At 29.5% G+C, this 22,740-nt stretch overlaps 7 protein-coding genes across 12 annotated transcripts; 4 read left to right on the top strand and 3 right to left on the bottom strand.

Moving 5' to 3' along the window:
* Positions 1–92: 92 nt before the first annotated feature.
* Positions 93–4,241, bottom strand: LOC114873351 (dnaJ homolog subfamily C member 16). Its single transcript, XM_029181591.2, is given in 13 exon segments — positions 93–835; positions 909–1,016; positions 1,102–1,315; positions 1,390–1,614; positions 1,678–1,826; positions 1,921–2,224; positions 2,290–2,624; positions 2,700–2,782; positions 2,785–2,889; positions 2,962–3,242; positions 3,315–3,511; positions 3,585–3,651; positions 3,714–4,241. Coding segments are annotated over 13 exon segments (2,448 nt in total). The 5' UTR covers positions 3,968–4,241; the 3' UTR covers positions 93–709.
* A 428-nt stretch (positions 4,242–4,669) lies between these two features.
* LOC114873352 (MICOS complex subunit Mic10-like) lies at positions 4,670–5,877 on the top strand. Its single transcript, XM_029181592.2, has 3 exons — positions 4,670–5,081; positions 5,172–5,219; positions 5,620–5,877. Exons 1-3 carry the CDS (start codon positions 5,009–5,011, stop codon positions 5,763–5,765), a joined length of 267 nt encoding a protein of 88 aa, XP_029037425.1. The 5' UTR covers positions 4,670–5,008; the 3' UTR covers positions 5,766–5,877.
* A 658-nt stretch (positions 5,878–6,535) lies between these two features.
* On the top strand, positions 6,536–10,945 carry LOC114873353 (AP-3 complex subunit beta-2). The gene is made up of 10 exons (XM_029181594.2): positions 6,536–6,845; positions 7,141–7,216; positions 7,326–7,907; positions 7,983–8,279; positions 8,420–8,687; positions 8,768–9,475; positions 9,542–9,835; positions 9,917–10,188; positions 10,254–10,618; positions 10,694–10,945. Exons 1-10 carry the CDS (start codon positions 6,715–6,717, stop codon positions 10,845–10,847), a joined length of 3,147 nt encoding a protein of 1,048 aa, XP_029037427.2. The 5' UTR covers positions 6,536–6,714; the 3' UTR covers positions 10,848–10,945.
* Positions 10,946–11,189: 244 nt separating this feature from the next.
* Positions 11,190–12,766, top strand: LOC114873303 (60S ribosomal protein L6). Of its 2 annotated transcripts, none has more exons than XM_029181496.2 (4): positions 11,190–11,276; positions 11,742–11,936; positions 12,013–12,286; positions 12,372–12,766. In XM_029181496.2, the coding sequence occupies exons 2-4, from the start codon at positions 11,742–11,744 to the stop codon at positions 12,716–12,718; spliced, it is 816 nt and encodes a 271-aa protein (XP_029037329.1). In that variant the 5' UTR covers positions 11,190–11,276; the 3' UTR covers positions 12,719–12,766. The 2 variants fall into 2 exon arrangements, with proteins under 2 accessions (XP_029037329.1, XP_029037330.1); XM_029181497.2 differs by lacking the exon at positions 11,190–11,276 and adding an exon at positions 11,533–11,622.
* A 280-nt stretch (positions 12,767–13,046) lies between these two features.
* LOC114873300 (two pore calcium channel protein 1-like) lies at positions 13,047–17,602 on the top strand. Of its 4 annotated transcripts, none has more exons than XR_003788915.2 (13): positions 13,048–13,403; positions 13,618–13,835; positions 13,994–14,158; positions 14,225–14,350; positions 14,837–15,144; positions 15,248–15,528; positions 15,603–15,821; positions 15,901–16,020; positions 16,090–16,429; positions 16,510–16,811; positions 16,943–17,049; positions 17,111–17,400; positions 17,510–17,602. XR_003788915.2 is itself a non-coding variant. In XM_029181493.2 (12 exons), the coding sequence occupies exons 1-12, from the start codon at positions 13,292–13,294 to the stop codon at positions 17,315–17,317; spliced, it is 2,472 nt and encodes an 823-aa protein (XP_029037326.1). In that variant the 5' UTR covers positions 13,047–13,291; the 3' UTR covers positions 17,318–17,481. The 4 variants fall into 4 exon arrangements, 2 of the variants coding, with proteins under 2 accessions (XP_029037326.1, XP_029037325.1); XR_003788916.2 differs by having other exon boundaries at positions 17,111–17,427; XM_029181493.2 differs by lacking the exon at positions 17,510–17,602 and having other exon boundaries at positions 13,047–13,403; positions 13,651–13,835; positions 17,111–17,481.
* A 486-nt stretch (positions 17,603–18,088) lies between these two features.
* LOC114873301 (mevalonate kinase) lies at positions 18,089–19,593 on the bottom strand. Of its 2 annotated transcripts, none has more exons than XM_029181494.2 (3): positions 19,501–19,593; positions 18,471–19,390; positions 18,089–18,397 (listed from the first exon to the last, which is right to left on the bottom strand). In XM_029181494.2, exons 2-3 carry the CDS (start codon positions 19,356–19,358, stop codon positions 18,137–18,139), a joined length of 1,149 nt encoding a protein of 382 aa, XP_029037327.1. In that variant the 5' UTR covers positions 19,359–19,390; positions 19,501–19,593; the 3' UTR covers positions 18,089–18,136. The 2 variants fall into 2 exon arrangements, with proteins under 2 accessions (XP_029037327.1, XP_029037328.1); XM_029181495.2 differs by having other exon boundaries at positions 18,471–19,387.
* Positions 19,594–20,224: 631 nt separating this feature from the next.
* LOC114873305 (dolichyl pyrophosphate Man9GlcNAc2 alpha-1,3-glucosyltransferase) lies at positions 20,225–22,697 on the bottom strand. Its single transcript, XM_029181499.2, has 2 exons — positions 22,249–22,697; positions 20,225–22,161 (listed from the first exon to the last, which is right to left on the bottom strand). The coding sequence occupies exon 2, from the start codon at positions 22,072–22,074 to the stop codon at positions 20,440–20,442; it is 1,635 nt and encodes a 544-aa protein (XP_029037332.2). The 5' UTR covers positions 22,075–22,161; positions 22,249–22,697; the 3' UTR covers positions 20,225–20,439.
* Positions 22,698–22,740: the final 43 nt, after the last annotated feature.

The following is a 22,740-nucleotide window of genomic DNA, read 5'->3' as shown; positions in this document are numbered from 1 at the left end:
GATTTTTTTAAATTTTCATACCATTTGATCGAATATTTCATTTAATAAAAATATTGTAAAACAAACACAATTTTTGAAAATAAAATCCAAACTATATAAGAAAAAAGGATAAATTGTTTTAAAAGGGTTAATATTAAAATTAAATAATTTAAAAACATTTTTTATCAATCTTTGTACGTAATATAAGGAGTAAAAATAACTGTAACATAATGGTATAAAAATAATAACATATCATAGTGTAGATTACCTTGAAAGAACGGACATCGACACATTATAAATATATAAATATACAGTGTCTATTACTTAGACATGTAATAATATAAATACTGTTGTATCTCTTTAATGGTATCGACTAGAATTATTTACGAGATATTAAAAGTTACAAGGATGATCGTTACTCGCAAAAAACCAATGGAAAGAAAGTAACTTTGGATCTATAAGATTTTGATCAATTACAATGATATTTTACAAAATCTCTGTTAAAGTGTAGTTAACGGAATCCCTAAACCTGATAGGTACAGAAAATCGCGAGTAGATTCATGAATAATACCTCATGTACAATGAATGTCTTAATTTTACATGAAATTAAAGATGTATCCTTTGAAAGATATAGAACAGTTTAAAATGACATATGATATTGTTGACTAGTTGGATCCCTTTTCCTATTGCAAAAAGTATACACATTACCAGAATGTATACCTGCTTTTATTTATTTGGCAGTGAACTCGGGCCAATAGTTTACATAATAACGATGTGTTAACCCTTCAAATAATCTATCCAACCACATAGGTAAACCATCCAAAAGGTTGTCCTGATATAAAACGTTATTTCCGCTCTATAATAGAAACAATCCAGATGTTCCAACTATTATAATAAAAAAGTATAAAATATGAAAATCTATTGCGTACCTCATCTTCGGAGAGGTCAGATTCATTAGAACTGTCGAAGCCAATAAATGCGCCAGCTTCTGCATCGTCCGTTCTTCGAGTTAACTGTTTCGTCATTCGTTCTATCCTCTATTTGCATAATAAAAAATATGTTACCTCGTAATCTAACTATCGTACGACTGGTATATTAATTCTTTTAAAAATATACATGTACCTTCGAACCCTTGCCTTTAATACATTCTGGGTGTTTAGCATGGTACATACAAAAATATTTACGGTGCCCATTTAAAGATAACACAGTTCCCACACAATTTTTTGCATTAATATTTAGTTCCTTCTGTTCTGGCAAAGTGAGGGATAACAGTTTTTTATACCAATCTAATCCTCTCTCAAGAGACATATGTCCAAACATAAGGGTTTTATTTTTTCTAAAATCAAACGAAACATTAAATGCTATAAAAAAAAAGAAAAACAATTTAAATAATAATGACAAAAACCTTACCTATAAGGCCACACAGCTTTATGAAAAGCTGGTAATAGTTTTAGCCTACTTTGAACATCAACTAATAATATAATAGTTCTACAGCCTGGTTTTAATAATCGAACTAAACCATTATATTTTTCTGCTCGTAATTCATGTAATCGTAATTGTGGTTGAGATGGTGTTGCCTTACTGTTATCTTTACACTGAGCACGTTCAGCTTGAACACTTGCTTCCTCTAATTTCCTAAAATGGAAAAATGAATTCAATAACATAATGTTTAGATAAATTTGTAATTTATATACTTACACTAAATATGACATTCCATATCCTGCAGCACCAATTAACATTAGAGTAGCTATTACCGACACTAAAGGCAATATCTGCTCTTTAGTAAGGCTATCCGAAATATAATCTACAGCTAACAATGCTTTGCCTATAAGTTTATCTACAGTACCCTGTGTGAAGTGATAAATTGAAATCAGTAATATAGCACAGGATTGAAATAAATCCATCCTAATACCGAATTTATTTTTGTTCCCAGGAATATACCTGTGCATGTTCATCCGCTAATTCTCCTACAACTGCAGCGTAGGGCAAAGCCTCTGATACACGCAACAATCTTTGTATGGTTTGTTCTAAATTTTGGCGCGTTTCGTTCCATTGAGTTTCATCTTGAGCAGCTTCGATCCAATCGGTAGGTAACCATTCGTATTTTAAATGATTTGCATCCCTTCTCCAAATAATAACAATATGTAACAAAGGTTCTAGGGGACTGCCTTCTCCTGTTGACAATGCTGATACAAATTCGGGTTGTGTATCCTTAAACACGTACGTATATCTAACACGTTCAGTGCTATAAATTGAATTTTATATGGTATGTTATAATTCAAATTCAACGTATATTTAAAATAATATTACCTGTAAGATGATTCTAAAGCTGCTTGTCGAAATTTATGTCTTGCTAAATCATGAAGAGGACTATTTTGCTGTGATATTAAAACAGCACACAATCGTTTCTGAGGTCTTAACCATTCAGGTGGACAAACAGAATCTAACATCGCTTGATTCGAAAGTCTAGGCAAAGCAAGGAATTTGTTATTTGAAATCACATTGTGCATTGTATCGCTAGATATATCCTTCATGCTAACAGATGCCATAGGTTTCTCAGAATTTTCATTAAATAATAATAAAGTATCTAAATCCATTGAAATTTTATATTTCGTTGCAATAGATTCTGTTTCTGCTTTATCCATCTGTGAAATGAAAGTAATTAAAAAATTAAATAATTCCAACAGTTTGTATGTTAAAAATAAGAAAAACATTTTTACCTGAACAAAACCAAATGCAACACGATCTCTATAATAAAATGCGATAAATAGATATCGTAATCTTACGGATTCTTCTTTATCAATATTAAAGCTCGAATTCGATTATCTATCCATCCTGAGAGAAAATTATCTACATTATTTTTATTTATGCTAGGTATTAATTTATATGGAAATTTGTTTCGTAAAAAATCTGAAACACAAAGGGATTATTTAAATTTGTGGTTCTATCATGCGATAATGTTAACGAGTTAACGAAACGTACCAACAATTTTTTGAATACTAAAGAGTGATTCCTTGTAAACACTACTACGACCATCTATCGTAACAACAAGACACGGTAACGAATGAATACCAAGCCTCCTTGCCAAAGCAGATTCTTTTTCGGCATGGGCTGTTGCTAAACCAAGACCCAACGGTTCTAATTCATCAATTAATCGCCGCCATGTCGGTTCTACTTGCAAACAAGCAAAACACCAATCCGAATAAAATAATATCATATATGGTGTGCGATAAGTTTTTGGTATAATTACATTTTCAAACGATCTGCAAGAACCATACATATGCAAATTACAATAATGTATCCCATCACATATACATCTACAAAATAATACATACCGATATGTAATGCTCATCTTATAGAAAAGTGAAATGTCTCGATTTTGGTAATGAAATTTGAAGTTTCCAGCAAACAGTTCTTCCAAAGGATCAAGGACATTGTTGAAGTGACTATTATCTCTACGTTGCCTAGAGACACTTTCTTCTGTGATACCATGGTTATCAAATTTCTTTCTTCTTTCTGGATCAGTTAAAATCTACATATATAAATTTTCAATTAAAAAAACAATCATTGACATTTGATGCTTTTTATCAAGATAACAATTTTACCTCGTAAGCTTTTGTAATTTCTACAAATTTATTTTCTGCACCAGGATGGTCAGTTTTGTCTGGATGCCTAAAGAAACGATACGTCATTTTATTAATGAGAAACAGCATAATATTTAACCGAATCCTTACCATTCTTTGACTAGATTTTTGTATGCCTTTCTAATTTCTTGTAAGGTGGCACGTTTGTGAACACCTAATATTTTATAAGGGTTTCCCAGTGACTCACTTCCACTAGCTGGCGATAGAAGCTTGGTTGTTATTATGAAAAGCACAATAAAAAATGAGAACCTCATTAATAATTTTATATTGTTCACTTTCCTATTAATGTTATTTGATCGTTTGCTTACTGACTCAGAGGTACTTAAAAAATTAATCGATAACATTGTGGTGACACTTCTTAAATTCGTCACCAGAGGGATCGGCTCAGATCTGCTGAAATTATTAGTTCTCAAACGTCTTCGTTAAATTATCTATTTTAATATATATTCCTCTGAGACCGCTTTTTTTATATAATATGTATTTAACAAGTAACATTACTGATGAGTCCAGGAATGAAAGAACGTTTATTGCGAAATATTTGAATTAATATTATATTCATATTTCTTAACTATATACTAAATTTTATAACATTCATTAAAAATTATATTATCCTTTTTCCCAAATCACTTTTAATATTATTATCGTCAAAATTAAGATTTGGAGGATTTCTGCTTCCCCTGTAACGCCATTTTCCCTAGGCAAGTTTACTTTCACTTACTTTGCATCGGTAATGATATTGTCTTCTTTTTTTTTTTAAGTTTAGATTGTAAATTAAAGTGTTGTACGACCTCAGATACATAGGAAAAGTGTCCTCAGAATTGATTTAAAGCTTTAATTAAGAAAATAAAAAAATGTCTCCTGTGAATTAGATATAATGCCTGTTGGCTCGAGTGTCATATTCAGTGGTGGGGAAACCTTCCCCTCCGCTGGCTTAGACCACCATTTTCCCTAGAGGCACGCCGAGCATGATCGAGGATGCACTGACCATCGTAGGCACTTGTGGCGCCACGAAAGATTTGAGAAATTTGCAAAAATAAATTCATAAAAATCAACAAATTTATAAGATAAAATAGTATAAATGTATCGTTTCAAATAAACACAGTTTACACATGAAATTACAACATAATATTCATATTCTGTTGTAATATCATGTAGTAGGACGTTATATACTCCTGCATATGTTCTCGAAATGGAAACCATATACTACTTAATTATATTACACCTGTATTAACAACGAAAATATCATTAACTAAAGAAATAGCGAAATTCTTTTAAGGCCATATTAAAAAATAATCGCAGTTTTGATAGAATTTTGTAACACGGTCATGGACTGATGTATGACATAACAGCCAATATTATAGATCCACTTTAATATATATAGAAAAATGGCTACTTGGGCTGAGGATGAAATTGGACGAAAATGGGATCGCTGTTTTACGGATGCTCTTTTTAAATTTGGTAAATATCCTATAAATATTTCTAATCATTAGTAGATTTTAAAAAGTATTGAGTTTCTTTCATATTGAAATAATAATATCATTTTTACAGGAGGAGGAGTTCTTCTTGGAGGAGTATTTTCATTATTTTTTTTCAAACGTAAGCTTTAATTAATTTAACACTTCTGGAACATGAAAACTTTCATATGAGTTTCTAGTGTTAAGAAGGATTTTTACTTTATACAGTCATGAAGTTAATTTATATACTTTGAAATTAATATCCAAATGGATATACAGTTACAAGTTAAAGAAAGCTAAATTTTTGACTTAAAACAGCGAGTAAAATTATACTTTCAATATTGTTAAATGCTGTTTTACAATTTTACATCATAGATTTTTTTTAACCCTCAATTTTACTGTTGAAACTGTTTTAACGTATACACATGTGAAATGATAGGTTAAATATAATCACTTATTTTCAAATCAGGAATAGTGTCATAATCAATGCATACATATCATTTTCTATAGACATATATAGATATCAATGTAATATCTTTCAGGAAGAAAATGGCCAGTTATAACTGGAGCTGGTTTTGGATTAGGTATGGCATATTCTAATTGTCAGCAAGATTTGAACTCCACATTGAATGTTAACCCAAAATCAAAGGAGTGTAAGAAACCAGGTGAAGATAAAAAAAATTCTTAGCGAAGTTTCTATTGATGAAAAATTATGTTGTTACAAAATAACATACAATATACCAATAAACTAGTTGAACTTGTATTATAGTCTCATATGAAATAAACTTTTTCTTAATTAATTTGTTACAATTAATATAAAAAGAGAAAATACTGTGAAAAATATATATATATATTTATTACTTATGTTATTATTCATAAGATTTGAAAGCAATCAAATAATGTAAATTACATTTATTTATACATTTATTTTATTTCCCTGAATATTTTAATTTGTATAAATAACTGCAGTGTGTTCAAATAAAAACGAATAAGTAATCGCAGGTATAATACCATATTTCCTACTTATAAAATGAATAAATATGTTAAATTGTAAAAAAAGAAAAACAAAGTATATTCAGAAATTAATGTTGAACGTGGATCTACGCGAAACAAACTATTAACGCGAGGAAATAAAATACATCTTATTTTAGTAGTAAATAAATATTGAAAACATGAAAAAGAATATTTTTTAAATACTATAATGTCTATTATCTATAATAGATGTTAATAAAATATATGCATATAGAGATTAAAGTCATCGATCTTCAATAATAATTTAAATTTAACCTTGAAATATGTTTGGTCAAATTTGATCGAAATACAATTTACTTTTTTAATAATTATTATCTTTAGAAATACCGTAGTTTTCATAAAATATTTTTTTAAATTGATAATAACTACGGATCGAATTATATTATTTCAAATTATGATTCGATATATCTCGATACACGAAACGAGAATTCTCGATGTGCCACAACTGACTTGGATCTAAACGGATCTAATTGTAAGCAACATGGATATGTGTTGATCCTTAGCAGTAATATTTGATTGTAAAAAAATTTAAAAAAGGTCGCACAATTTAGTGAAATCTAAAGCAGAAAGAAAAGTTACTTTATTTCGACGAAAAAATAAGAAAAATGTTAACTGGTCCGAATTCATCGTCGAATAACGGAGGATCATACAGCAATGACAGACCGTCAAATGCAACTGATACAGAACTTGCTACTGATCCTGCTTCTGGTGGATTTTTTCACTCCGATTACAAAAAGTAAATATATTATCTGTGAAAAATATATTTATATAATTTTAAGTGTTTTTTTGAATTTTTTTTTTGTGTTTTAATATAATTCAAATGAGTTGGGTGCTTTTAAATGAAAAAATAACATATTTTTTATGTTAATCATGTTTCAAACGTTTTGTAATGCTTTAATTTTGTTCTATAAGTTGAAGATTCAATATGTTGTTTGCATGTTGAAACATCATGAATCGAAGATTTCATTTAATATGAAATGTATTAATATTTAATGCACAGTTGTTTAATGCAAAGATACTTTCTCTTTTAGGCATGAAGATTTAAAACAAATGCTGGACAGTAATAAGGATGGGCTTAAATTGGAAGCAATGAAACGGATAATCGGGGTGATATACATTATATTTATTAAACACGCTTTAGTTTATTATATCATTTTCAAAAGATTTGTGTATTGCGCTTAAGCATTTAAAATGATTTTTTAAATATTTTTTTCAGATGATAGCAAAGGGAAGGGATGCATCAGAATTATTTCCAGCTGTAGTAAAAAATGTTGTATCGAAGAATATTGAAGTAAAGAAGTTAGTTTACGTTTATTTGGTCCGTTACGCAGAGGATCAACAAGATCTTGCACTATTATCTATCTCTACATTCCAACGAGCATTGAAAGATCCTAATCAATTAATAAGAGCTAGCGCTTTAAGAGTGCTTTCGAGTATAAGAGTTTCTATGATAGTGCCTATAGTAATGCTTGCTATTAAAGATTCAGCCAGTGATATGTCACCGTACGTTAGGAAAACTGCTGCGCACGCTATTCCTAAACTTTACTCGTTGGATTCTGAACAAAAAGATGAGCTAATAAGCGTTTTAGAAAAATTATTATCCGATAAAACAACTCTTGTTGTCGGTTCAGCGGTAATGGCTTTTGAAGAAGTTTGTCCTGAAAGAATAGATTTGATACATAAAAATTACAGAAAACTTTGCAACTTGTTAGTAGATGTTGATGAATGGGGCCAAGTTGTTATAGTCAACATGCTTACGAGATACGCAAAAACGCAGTTCGTTAATCCTAATGTAGATGTATGTATAATTTGTTAGAATTATAAATATCTTGATATACATAAAATTCATATTTTTTAAAAATAATTTTTATAGAACCTAGATGATGATGAGAATCGACTATTTTATGATTCTGATTCTGATTCGTCTAATTCAAAGAAACCAAAATTAACGTTAGATCCTGATCACCGATTGTTGTTACGAAACACAAAACCTCTTTTACAAAGTAGAAATGCTTCTGTGGTAATGGCGGTGGCTCAATTGTATCATCATACAGCACCGCAAAGCGAAGTAATAATTGCTGCCAAAGCATTGATAAGATTGTTGAGAGGACATCGAGAAGTTCAAAGCATAGTTCTTCATTGCATTGCTAGTATATCAATTACCAGAAAGGTAATGTAAGTACTGATATACTAATAACTTGATTTCTTATAAATTTACAGAGTACATTAGGTTTATATAATAACGAGCAAAGTAAGGTATTTAAAAATAAAAACTAACCGGTGCATAATTTTTTGATTATTTTTATATAGGGAATGTTTGAACCTTTTCTTAAGTCGTTCTTTGTGAGAACTTCGGATCCTACGCATATAAAGCTATTAAAATTAGATATTTTGACCAATTTAGCTACTGAAACTAGTATCGGAGTTATATTAAGAGAATTTCAAACGTACATTTCTAGTAGCGATAAAGAATTTGTTGGAGCAAGTATACAAGCGATTGGGAGATGTGCAAGTAATATAAAAGAGGTCACTGATACGTGTTTAAATGGATTAGTTTCTTTATTAAGTAATCGTGATGGTAAGTGATTATCAGGTATACGACTATGCTAGAATATAATAATTGCCATTTTATGTGATTTTTTGTAATTTTTTGTTTAGAGGCTGTTGTAGCAGAAAGCGTGGTTGTTATAAAAAAGCTCTTACAAACTCAACCGAATGAACACAAAAATATAATAGCTCATATGGCAAAATTAATGGATTTCATAACGATACCACAAGCCAGGGCATCAATTTTATGGTTGTTAGGAGAGTATTCAGATAGGGTGCCTAAAATAGCTCCGGACGTACTTAGAAAAATGGCGAAAAATTTTGTAAATGAGCAAGATATAGTAAAGCTACAGATTTTAAATTTAGCTGTAAAGCTCTGTTTCAATAATCCAGTTCAATCGAAACCGTTCTGTCAATACGTCTTCCAACTTGCTAAGTACGATCAGAATTACGATATCAGAGATCGTACACGTTTCTTGAAACGTTTTATTTTTGAAGAGGATGAAAATAAGAAGAAACTTCCGCAGCTAGCTAAAAGAATATTTCTAGCTCCAAAGCCTGCACCCACGTTGACATCTAGATTTAAAAATTCCGAGTATCAGTTGGGTACATTGTCGCATTATTTGGATATGCCATGCGCTGGTTATCGTCCTTTGCCACCTTTCCCTGATGTAGCACCCGATCCATCGGTAAGAGACGTTGCGAATCGCACTACAAGAGACGCGAGGGACGAGTATTATAAGAAAGACAAGAAAGATAAAAAAGGAAGAGGAAAAGATAAACCGTTTTACAGCGATGATGAAAGTATTCAAGCAGAGGGTAAGTTTTAAAATCGCTTAAATTATAATCCAATATTTTTTTCATGGAAATGGTATTCATATTTAGAATTGGATAAAGAAAATGAACCTTCGGATACTTCGACGAGTGATTCGACGGACGGAGACAGCGATTCATCCGAATATACATCGGAATCTGGCAAATCAGAAAACAATAGCGAGAAAAAGAAATCAGTGAAAACATCAGATGATTCTGATAGCGAATCAGAAAGCGATGAATCAGATTCCGAAGAGACTTCGGAAGATTCTCAAGAAAGCGAAGAGCAAAATCGTACAGTTTCAAATCAGCAAACGAAAGAGAAACCAAAAAGTAACATTGATCTCCTTCTAGATTTAGATGATGGTAAGATATATAAAAGGAACAAACGGAAACACGATTTAATATTATCATGAAAATGATATCTACATTTTATTTTAATTACAGTGATTCCAATGACACCTGTCATGCCACTGAGTACAGGAGGTTTTCTTACTCCCGTTAATCCAAATGTTACAAACGACGTGAGAGAAGTATCAACTTCGTTTATTCCAATAAAAAAGTCTGAACTATTAAATAGTATTATGGGTCATGGTTTAAAAATTGAATATAGGTTTACTAGATCCCAGCATTTAGTAAGCGCTTATTTGGTTACTATCGAATTAACATTTTCAAATGAAGGGAATGAGCCGATTAAAGAAATACAAGCAGGGACAAAGGTGTGTAATTTGATTTTATACACTTATTGGAAAATGTAACAATTATACTTTACTTTTTATTTTAGAATTTACCAAAAGGTATGGTTATTCATGATTTCACACGGATACCACTTTTAGAAGTAAATTCGAATTTATCTTCCACATTGGGAATCAATTTTAATGACTCTACGCAGCCGGCAAACTTTAATGTAGACTTTTTAATCGGTGAAGAAACATATTCGTGCTCGGTTACTATTAAAGCACCTATCGGAGAAATAATTAGAGCCGTATTGTTGCCAGAGAGTATGTTTATTGCTGAGAAAAACAAGTTAAAGGGTATGAACGAACATGTCGCAAAAGTGGAACATTCAAGCAATGCGAAAGCTCTTCCTCAAAAAGTTTTTGAAATTGCAAATGTTGCAATGGTGTCTAGCAATGGCGAGGAAATTCGGTTAGTGAAGCAAAAAATATATTTATATTCTCCTGTTACGTTTCATAATAAAAAATGTTCTTTGTATCCTTGCAGATTTGCTGCCCATACTTTAGCATCAAAATCCTTGGTATTAGTGACAATAAAAATGATAAGTAACAATTTGTTGGAGATTTGTGTAAATTGTGAAAAAATGGTAATAGGCTCTATCTTACTAAATGAATTAAAAAGTAATTTAAAAATGAGTTAAGTGTTTCACATTTACAGTTATGAATTATGAAACACAAGTTACATATATTTACAAATCTTGTATAAAGTAAATATACAATTTTTAATGTTAATAAATGTATACAGAAATTTGAAAAATCTAACAAATATATATACAACTAAAAACAAAACCTGAAACTTGTTTTTTATAATAACGCGAAACCATTGTTTGCTAGTCTTGAAAATTATCAAGTATGTATTATATTTATATATTCAGAATACATGGTTTATGGACAATATTTAGAATTTGTTCCTATAAGTTGTTTTGAAATTGGTCCGTCTTTGTTTATTTCGATAATTCTCGAATATAATCGGTGTGTGTGTATCGATATATATATAATCGACTTCAGAGCATGGCCAATGGAAAGAAACACACTATAGTGTATAGGCTCTTTTAGCCGCACGATTTAAGGTAAGATGGAATATGATCAATGGGTCTCGTATTATCAAAGCAATCTCTTCTTATGATAATGAAATAATTACAGATTTTGTGAAATTTTATATATTTCATACATCTGTTTCCAAAATAACACGATATTTTTTCCTTAATATCATTATTTGTTTAGTTTTAAGAATTTAAATTTTGTAAGGTTAATGTTTGACACTTTATCAATTTTACAAGTAAAGTTGAAGTACATTACCCTATTTCAAGTCATAACATTGTATAAACTATTTTGAATTAATTGCTTCACCATTTTTCACTTATAATCTATATTTAAAGTTAAAGGAAACGTGACATAACCTTCACAAAACATAATGTAAGTTATGTTAAATAAGAAATTAAGTTGATGTATTATTATACCGTTTTAGATGATTGAACACATGGACACATAGAGAGTTATAATTCCTTTAACATCTATGTATGTTTATATTTCAGATGACTGATCCAAAGGAACCAAACGCAAAATCTTTGGAGAAGAAAAACTCTTCTTCAGAGAGAAAGGCTGGGAAGAAAGGTCGAATTAGGCCAAGAAATTATGATTTAGGAAATGGTGTTTATAGATTTAGCCGTACTCGTATGTTCCATAAAAAGGCCATTTATAAATTTCTTGGCAAGAAAACTCCAAAAACCGTATGTTATATAATGTTACATATTTTTCTTAATTATTATTTATGCTGGTATGTAATTTATATGTTTAACATAACAGGTTAAGCCTAAAAAGCCAGTAACCATTGAAAAGAAAATCAGTGGTGATAAAAATGGAGAGAAACGTATTGTATTATTGAAGAAAAGACGTGCAAATTATCCTACAGCAGATCCAGTAACTGTACATCATGCTAAGAAATGTTTCAGTGATCATCAACGTTATTTAAGGTCTTCTTTGAAGCCAGGAACAATTTGTATCCTTCTTGCTGGGGCTCATAAGGGAAAAAGGGTTGTTTTCCTAAAACAGCTTAAGAGTGGTTTACTCTTAGTCACAGGTAAATTTAATATAGATTTACGATAAATAATTAAATAGAAATTAAATTTAATGAAATATTTTCCTTTTTCTTTTATAATAATTAGGTCCTTTTTTGATCAACGCTTGCCCGCTTCGAAGGGTTAGCCAGAACTATGTAATCGCTACATCTACGCGTATTAATATTTCCGGTTTGAAAATTCCAAATCATGTTAATGACGATTATTTCAAAAGAAAACGGGAGAAACGTGCGAAGAAGGAGGAAGGTGATATTTTCACCAAGAAGAAGGATGAATACAAACCAAGCGACCAGAGAAAGGTTGATCAGAAAGTGGTGGACAAATTTATTATTTCTGCTATCAAGAAAAATAAAGAGAAGAAAATGTTATTTACTTATTTGTCAGCAATGTTTGGCTTGAGGAGCAGCCAATACCCTCACAGATTAAAGTTCTAATCTTTTATGATTTGAATATAAATACACAATAAATACAAAAACAGTAAATAAAATTTCTTTTTAATTCCTTAATTATAAAAAATGTATTGTATGATCGGAATAATACATTTTATATGTACATCTTTGATGATACAATTGTCTTTGTATCCATATTTGGATATAATATTTGTATTTCGTATGAAAAATGTAAATTAATATATATATAATACGTGAAACTAAGATTAAAGTTGATATTGTAGTTGTAATATTTTGATATGATTAATTTGTATGACTACAAATTTATTTGAATCAGTTGAATTTATTCTCTATGAATACGCATGCGCGTTACAATCTAGAACGTCAAATGAGGAGATTGAATAACGTTACTCGGTGTCGTTACTATAATATGTACAATATCCATTCTCCACAACTATGTATATATCTTCGCATATTGTTTTCAGTCTAATCCAGACAGTGCTCAGCTACTGAATAGTGACATCACTGTGTTGGATTAGACAAGCTGCTGCAAATAAGTGCGTTAACACAAATGTGTTGCCTGTTAAATACATATGACATGTGACACGCCATTCGCAAATGTCTTCTCCTATATCAATTAAATCTATTGAGTATTCCGCTAATTATCAACGTTTTGACGATGATGCGAATATATCACTTGAACCAGATATTTCGCATCGCCCATGTCCAAGTGAGTCTTAGTTGAAAATTATGGTTTAAAATCATTTTTCTTTTTTTTATAAAATGTATGTTTGTTTTGACAAATGTATAACTAATGTCATCCTTCTTAAGTGTTTTATTTTGTAACAAATTAAGTTACTACTGCATGAATTTGTCAATTGTTTAACTTTGTGTAAGCAAACTTTTATACATTGAGAATATTCTTTGTGTTGTTTTTGTTTTAGGATATGGATCTATATTATCATCTTCTTCTGCAGAAAATCACATGAATTCTTCTGTGGAGAATTCAAGAACACCAGAACAATTTATTCAGAAATTTGATACAGCCGAGGTAGACAGAGAAAATATGTCTGAAAATGCAGTTCTTCCTGCGCATGATTCACTTTCAGATCATGATTTACATTGGGAAATGAATTATCATGAAGCTGCAATATTTTTAGAGGTATTTATGTATCTATAGTACTTTAGCAGTAGCACTTATCATGTTATATATATATATATATGCCAATGTAACGTATCATTTTATGTACATAACAATGGAATGTATATAGATAATTGTTTTAAGATGTGAAATGTTATCTGAAGAAATTATTTTCATAGGAAGGTAGGAACAATGAAAAGTTTGACTCTCATCCAAAGCACCCAGAAGATTTACCAGCGTATCTTTTAGTTCATAATAATTGGTATTATGGGTTAGATTTATTGACCTCTCTTGTACTTCTGGCTTTAGCTTTTGTGGAAGAGCCAGCTGTACCTTTGTTTGGTGTAAGTCATTTATAAAAGAATCACTTCTTTTTGAAACATTGGTTTTTAATTTGTGTCTCATTTTAGATGCCAGTTTGGGCACACGGATCAATAGAGCTTTTTGCTTTGATAATAATAGGCATAGAATTAGCTTTAAAATTAAGATGGATTGGCTGGTTAACTATGTTAAAACATAAACGAACAATGTTAAAGGTAACAGCGGTTTTATTCGGTTTGTATTTTGTTATTGTCATTGTACAGAATAAGTTATTAGTGCAGCTGAGGATAACATATAATATAATGGTTGTCTTTCACAATACTAATGCAAAAAAAAAGATGAGAATATTAATGAGAAGATAAGAAACCTCAGAACCACAGACTGTTTTAGATTACATTTTTAACAAAAGAGAATGTGATAATTGTATTATTTCTTCTTCTTTGGTGTATTATATATGCTAACATATTTATTAGGGTGTGCTGTATAAAATGTATTTATTTAATTTTTTAATTAACATGATATATGTTATATCACTGGTGTCTGTTATTGACTTATTAACACTTTGTACTCATTAATATTCAGATCTATCACACAATGGCATAACAGTATTAAATGCTGATAATATGTATTCAGAAGAAAATTTCTTTAATTAAAGGAAAACAAACGTTTACATTATTAATTTCTTCTTTTTCTTTTTGCAGTGCATTACATTAGTCATCATGTTTTTGGAAGCTATGACAGTTTTAGTGCGGCAGTCATCGCATTTTCGTGTAACACGTGCTCTGAGGCCTATATTTTTAGTAGATACAAAATGTTTTGGAGGAGTAAGAAGATTTATAAGACAAATACTTTTAACGTTACCACCGATTTTAGATATGTTAGGGCTGCTTTTATTTTTTGTTACGCTTTACACAGTCTTGGGTTATTATATGTTCAGTGAAATGAACAGAAATTTTTCTACTCTGCAAGACAGTTTTGTGAGCCTATTTGTCCTTCTCACTACTGCTAAGTAAGTATCATTTGCAGTAATATGTAAGTAATAACTAAAAAATTTCTGTTGCTATAAAAAGTATAAATGAAAACAAAGATTTTCTTACAATTTCAATGTTTAGTTTTCCAGATGTAATGATGCCATCATATTCAAAAAATAAGTGGTATGCAATATATTTTGTATCTTACTTATCCACAATGTTATACGTGATGATGAATTTAATGTTGGCAGTAGTTAACGAAACATTTACAGCAGCTGAGCGTGATAAATTTAAAAAATTGTTTTTACATAAAAGAAAAGCATGTCAGCATGCATTTAAGTTGTTAGTTTCCAAACAGAATCCAGATAAAATGCGATTTCGTCAATTCGAAGGATTAATGCGATATTATGCTCCAACTAGAAGTATGTTAAATTCGTATAAAGGTATATTAAAGATTTTTCAGACTTTATGAAGTAAACAAATAAACTTTATGTAGGTATTAGAGATGTTGTTCTAATGTTTCGCTACTTAAATACTTCTGGAAGTGGAGTTTTAAGTGCAGAAGAATTTTTGAATATTTATGATACTATAATGCTTCAGTGGGAACCGCAGTACTCTGCTGTGCCTTGGTATCACAGTACGTCACAGCCATTGCAGATTCTCTGTACAGGAGCTCATGCTGCTATTAGATGGACCTATTTCGAAATTTTAATGTGTAAGTTAAACAAACAAGTGAATTTATACAAAATTAATTTTCACTTTACTATATCCAGTAAAGACTGCTAATTGTTTAGATGCAACAATCGTCGCAAATGGTATTGCTATGATAGTAAGGATATTGGAGCCGAGTGATACTACTGTCCACAGTACACTTTTATTTGCTGCATCTTGGGATACTTTCCTTTTTGGGGGAAGTAAGTAAACAATATTTATAACAATATCGTATAATATTAAACTATGTATAATATTGTTTTTGATTGTAGTATTTGTTACCGAAGCATTGATAAAAGTATTAGGACTTGGCACAAGGCGATATCTTAGTTCTGGATGGAATCTTTTTGATTTAGGCACATCTGTAATGACGCTTGTCGCAGCTTGTATTTTATGTCTATTTCCTACGGCAACATTTTTCGTTTTATTCAGACCACTTAGAATGTTAAGATTATTTAAAATGAAAAAGAGATACCGAGATGTGTTTGGTACTCTAGTTATTTTAACTCCTTTAATGTCTTCTACCGCAGTAGTCATGCTTGTTTTATATTATTTCTTTGCGATTATCGGAATGGAATTATTTGCGGGATATAATATGCGAAATTGTTGCAAGTAAGTGTAAATTGAACAATTTTTATTTTTATGAATTTCATTTTTTAAGATGTATATTACATAATTGAACTGTTTGGCAGAAACACAACAGTCGAAGATTTTTATAAATATTCTGTCAATGAAAGTACCACACTAGGATATTATTATCTTAATACTTTTGACAATCTTATAGCCAGTGGTATGACTCTTTTTGAGTTGACAGTTGTTAATAATTGGTTTATTTTAATGAATGCATACGCATTCACTGTTGGAATGTATACAAGAATCTATTTTATGGTATTCTATCTGGTGACAATGATTGTGTTAACAATTGTGGTATCTAGCTTTTTGGAAGCATTTCGATTTAGGATACATTATAAGAAATCAACATCTAAACGCGATGGTGATTATATTTTAATATTTCATCACGATAATCATAAACATATAAATTTAAAAAATACATTTTTCAACTGAATTAAAACTAGATTTATACTACTTAATAATTCTTGTAATCTTTTTACATGTGTTTTACAGAAGAAAAAATGCTTCATGAAGAAGTGGAATTAAAATGGGATGAATTACAATGCATGATCGAAGATTTTCAAATTTTAGAAAAATTACGACCTTCACTCATAGTTGGTGTAAGTTTATAGGTAATTGGTATTGTATTTATGTGATTTTATAATTGCATTAATGTTACAGGGAACTACTGCATTTATTGGTTCACGGCCTCGAACGCGAGAAGTATTGCAAAGAAAAATGTATACAAATGAAATAAACGAATGGATTGCAGAAGCAGTACAAACTGAGAGACAATTTTTGTCAAATACTTCTCATAATTCGGAAGAAGATTGCACGGATGATATGATCTCGGAATCAAATCATCTAGGAGTAACAGAAAACTTGTGACACTCATCTAATGTTGTATAATAATAGTAATAAATTAAACCTATTTAACAAATGTATATCCGTGCAACATGCTGATTTAAAAGGTTGTAACATAAACCTAAGTAGTACAAGTAAAATTTTTACTAAATTTATGAAATAAATGTGAAACCATATATTAAATGGAATATGAAAAATGAAATCTTTTTATTTCAGATTACACGCGGTGATTCGTTGATCAATAATTTGATCCAGAATGATCATTACCTCAGGTACAAAATTTAATTCTCCTATCTTTTTCTGGAGACGAACGTGAAATACTAATTACAAAATATGATGTTTAACTACATCACAGATCAATATAATTTTACAAAATTTAATAACTCGTCATATTTTTCTTTTAAAATTCTACAATATTTATTCATCTTTTTTGTGTTATAAACATAACATTGTTTTAAATAAGGTTTTTTTATATAAATCAGACCCTTTCCATTTTTTATTATATCCACTACCCTTTCTATCATGTAATAGTATACAATGCACATTTATAATGGTATTAGAAAATCATTAATTCCTAGTCTTTTTAATTGTGCTTTCTGTTTTACAATTTTATTTAACAATTGAGATTAAAACAATGAAGGAACAGAAAGTAGTATATTGAAATAGTTATTGCTATGTGTATGTATGGCGCTAATAAAGAACTAATATTTAATATAAATTCTAAACGTTTTTTTAAGGAATAATACTATTATGCATGTGAATAATTGTAGACAAAATATAGATTATATTAAAATGTATTGAAAACAAAAGAAAATTTATTTGTTAATTTAAATTCATAGTATATTATTTATGAATTTGTACACCAGAAACCCCTAAAGTTGTTAACGTGACAGTAAAACCGTCTGCAATTAATTTTCGTGATATACTAGAAATTGTTTCTGGCTGGGTATCAGGTAACAATAAAATATATGCATGCCCACCGCCTCCAGCACCTGTAAGTTTTGCTGCTAAAGCATAATTCTGTGCTTCTGCACAAATCCTGTCTAAGGAGGGATGCGAAACTTGACATGTAGCTAACAATCCTTGATTCATGTTAATAAGTGTCTGTAATAATATGATAAACAGTAAGGAAATTTGAATATTAATTTGAAAATTTGTATACCTAATAAATACTTACCATTAATTGTTTATAGTTTTCATACAGAGATTCATTATCAGTGGTTGAAAGATTTTTAAGTTTCTGTATAATTTTTATTGCTTCCATTGAAATATTATCAATAGAATCCATAATGAGATCAATAATAACAGGATATTTGTGTTTCAGCTCTAAGTATCTTTCCATCAACGCTTTTGTGCTTCTATTAACTCTTGTGTCTACTAATAGAATTTTCATGGTTTGTACATTGCTTATTGGTTTCATACAATGACCTTTCTTAAATTCAATCATCGATCCGTACGTACATATGGAATTATCTATTCCAGATGGATTACCATGCATGATCCTCTCACAATTTAATGCATATTTCGAAATCATTTCTAAATCAGAAACACCGAATTCTTTGCAGATATTTTTTCTCAAATATGACCAATGTAAAAAGCAAGCAGCAAGACAAACTGCGAATGAGGCAGAACTACCGAGTCCAGAACCAATTGCAAATTCATTGTTTAACTGAATTTGAAAAGGTTTTATATTTATATCTTCTTTATGCGTAATGTATATGAGAAGATAAAAGAATGCCTCTAAACTTAATTTTTGTTGCAGATTTGTATAACTGATATTACCAACAAATTCCTTTATCTTATTATAAAATACTTCATAATTCCCTATTAATTCTATGCTGTTATTAACAACAAGGAAGTTTTGTATTTGTTGAAGAGGTATACTAATAAATAGATTTACTTTAGGAAAATATATTTTAATAACTTGTTCTGCTTCAGGTAATTCAGTTAAGTCTATTGTTGTACGTAAACCTATACTAGCTGCAATAGCTGTTTTTCCATACACTACAGCATGTTCTCCAAACAAGATCACTTTTCCAGGTGCAGACACTTTGAAGTGAATCATATTAAATTTTTTCAGTTCTGTTTATGTGGCTGCTAATAAAGAAAAGCTGATTTCAAATTGTTGTAAGTAAAAGAACTATCATTCAGAATTTTTCATTTTTTAATTAATCACAATTCATAATTATAAAGATTGCATATAATACCTTTTATGATAGGACATTAATATTTTGCGTTATAAATTGTTAAATAAATTAACTCTTTTGTTTTTCCCACTGTTCTGGAGTTAATGTCTTTTGTGAAAATGCATGGATTGTTTTAAGTTCTTCTTCTAAAACTGCATTTACTAGCCTAAGGCATGAAAAGGTAATATTTTATTTAAAAACATGTATCTTGTTCGAATCTTTCAAAAACTTAATAATTATTATACCTATGACGTTGCAGTAAAGGTTTTCCATCAAACACATCAGAGACAATTACTACAGAAAATTTAGCACCACAACCATCAGACTGATCTATCACTTCCTGTAACATTTGAAATAATATAAAGGTAATTTATTGTATATTCTCACATATTAAAAGTTACAACACAGATTATATTACTCAGAATTAATAAAATTTTAGAATCTTTTCATAAAACTCATAGTATTGCTATAAAATAGAATTTATGTTTTTATCAATACAGTAACGTATCAGTTTATTTCAAGAACAAATTTTTGTTTCAATTATAAAAGCTCAAACGTTTCAATCTTTGTTTAGTCTATGTACTTCTGACTTCCCTTATTCAGAGAGTGAAATGTTTTGATACATCTGCCATAAAGGGTTAAATATGTATGCATAATGTTATTGTTATGCTAATTTAGTTAAGTAATATTTAGTAGTAGAGCAAAGTTCAAACATCTGTAAAGGATTATATAATTCAAAAAGGAAAAAAAAGAAAAGAATATATTTATCCAATACTTAATTACAGTGTAATCAAATAACATTAAATCAAGTACAGTATAATTTATGATATAAATTAGAAATGAATAAAACATACATAATAACAGATTTATATGAAACAAATAAGGTATTTTATTATGGTAGTAATACTTATATGCTATATCCATTTAGCATTTTGTGCAATATGGTACCACTGTACTAAATTAATTCACTTTGTTTATGATGTTTCTTGATATATCAAATTGTTTGTAGTTGAAATATAAATAAAATATAATAAAATGCGCACAGGAATATATGGAAACTAATAATGAGAATAAATCTGGGTATCTATTTGGTGGTTTTAAAAAACCACTAACAACAGATAATATTATTATTCCTAAAATTGAGATGTGAAATAAAGTTATTCTCCAAGAATATAGATCATATCTTGATAAGCCACTTTTACAATAATGAAATGTATCTCTTATTACTTTTACAAAACTTAATCCACTTTTGTTCCTTTTAAGTTTTGTTTTAATTTGCTCTTGATTAGTCATAATATGTACATTTCTATTCAATGATTCACTACTGTTAAACAAATCAGGATATCCCCAAGAAACAAAGAGAAAATAAAAAATTAATGTAACACAGTATGCTAAATACAAATCATCTTTTATAAACAATGGTAACATGCTAAAATGTGAAATTATTAAAAACCAGAAACAAGGAAATGGATTATGCTGAAAATATAATAAAATTGGAATGGCAACAAGTAAAATTGTCTTCTCATGAACTTGAAATGAAAAAAGGAAAAATGCCAATGCACAATTAATAAGAGAAATAATAAATTTTTCTTTTTTCGGGTTCAGATATAGATCTATAGAACTTGGTAAAACTGCAAATACAGTTATTGTTAAACAAAGTTTGGCTAGTTGTTCATTTGTAAAAGTATTACGTAATTTATAAAGAACATTTACAGCACACCAAATGTTAGCAACTTTATCTTCAAATATACCTCTGGAAACTGGGAATAAGCGAAGAATTACGCTTGCAAATGTTTCCAGATTTTCAAGAAATGGTAACCATATAATGAAAAACGTTGCAATTACTGTGAAAGATATCCATAATAGCATTTTTAAATTAGATATCCCAATTTTTTGTTTCAAAGGTAAATGTTTTCCAAGTATATAGAAAAATATCGGTAATGCATGATAAAGTTCCATCTGTTTATAATTTAGTGCTGCTACAAACAAAATTGATCCAATAATAAATAAATTTTGAAGTATAAATGCAACTGCACCGATAAATAAGCCCAGTGATATGCAATTATATTGAAAATGTCCATTGTCTATTAATATCAAACTTGGATAAACTAATACTATTAGAAGAATAATCTGTCGTTTTGTGAAACCAAATATATTTGATTCTCTTTTCCCAATATTTTTCAATGTTTTATTGGTTACTATATAATATATCATTGATGGAACATAAGTAAACATGTCCATAAAAAATACGCTAACTCTCATGAAATATTTGTGATCTTCAGATTCAAAACCTCTTGATTCATGCAATTTTACATAGGAAGAATTAATCTTATTAGCTATGTAGCCTAAGGCAAAACTATGGTAAGCTGTTAAAGGGGGATAATCTAACCCCCAGTATAATAAATCATTGTCAGTTGTATTGGTGTACCATTTTACAATTGGAAGATTTAACGTTATTTCTTGCCAGTGTCGCTGTGCTTCATAGTCTCCAAATATTGGAGGTTTCCCTTGACCACTGTACGGGTGGTACGTAAAGCACCACCTTAATAAAAGGGCTAAAAGGGAAATTAATACAATTTGCATGCTCTCCTGCATTTCTGGTCATATATGACGACAATCTTCAATAACTTATATTCTTGATTGCAACGAATAAAAGCTATTTTAAAAACAACGTCTAGTTACCTACAGGTTTGTGATGGAAAACTTTAGGTTAGAATAAAGACTGATGAAAAAATAAAGAATACAATAAAACGTGGATAAAATACGTACCACGTGAGAAGCATTTAATTCCTTAATTAATTTATCTTTAATATAACTTTCAGTATATGGCATATTTAATTATTGATTCTTTAAATCTTGACTTTCGGTTCTGTTGCTTCTTTCAATATGCAGAAATATTATACATACTGTACAATACTGCCTATTATTGCTTATAAAATCAGTATGTAAGTAACGATATATTAGAAAAAATTTCAAGGTACAAGAAGATAAAGTATCCTATTTTTTTTTTATATGATTTTTATAATTTAAATAGTTTTTATTATTTCGCTTTACGTCAGAGATAAAAGTGACTTTTGAATTCGATTACAATTTGATGGAGTATTATTAATCGATTACCAAATTTCGATCAATCGAATTATCTCAATATTTTGAAGTTATTGCAAATAATTGCTAATTTGTTATTATTAAATAAAATTAAGTAAATTTTTCGCTGTAAATATTACCTGACCAACGTAAGCCACTAAAGAACATAGGCACTTT

Source organism: Osmia bicornis, chromosome 11, assembly GCF_907164935.1.
Source record: "Osmia bicornis bicornis chromosome 11, iOsmBic2.1, whole genome shotgun sequence".
In the NCBI taxonomy this organism is placed as follows: Eukaryota; Metazoa; Arthropoda; class Insecta; order Hymenoptera; family Megachilidae; genus Osmia; species Osmia bicornis.
The sequence above is the reverse complement of the archived record's forward strand: the minus strand, read 5'-3'. Positions and strand labels throughout refer to the sequence as shown.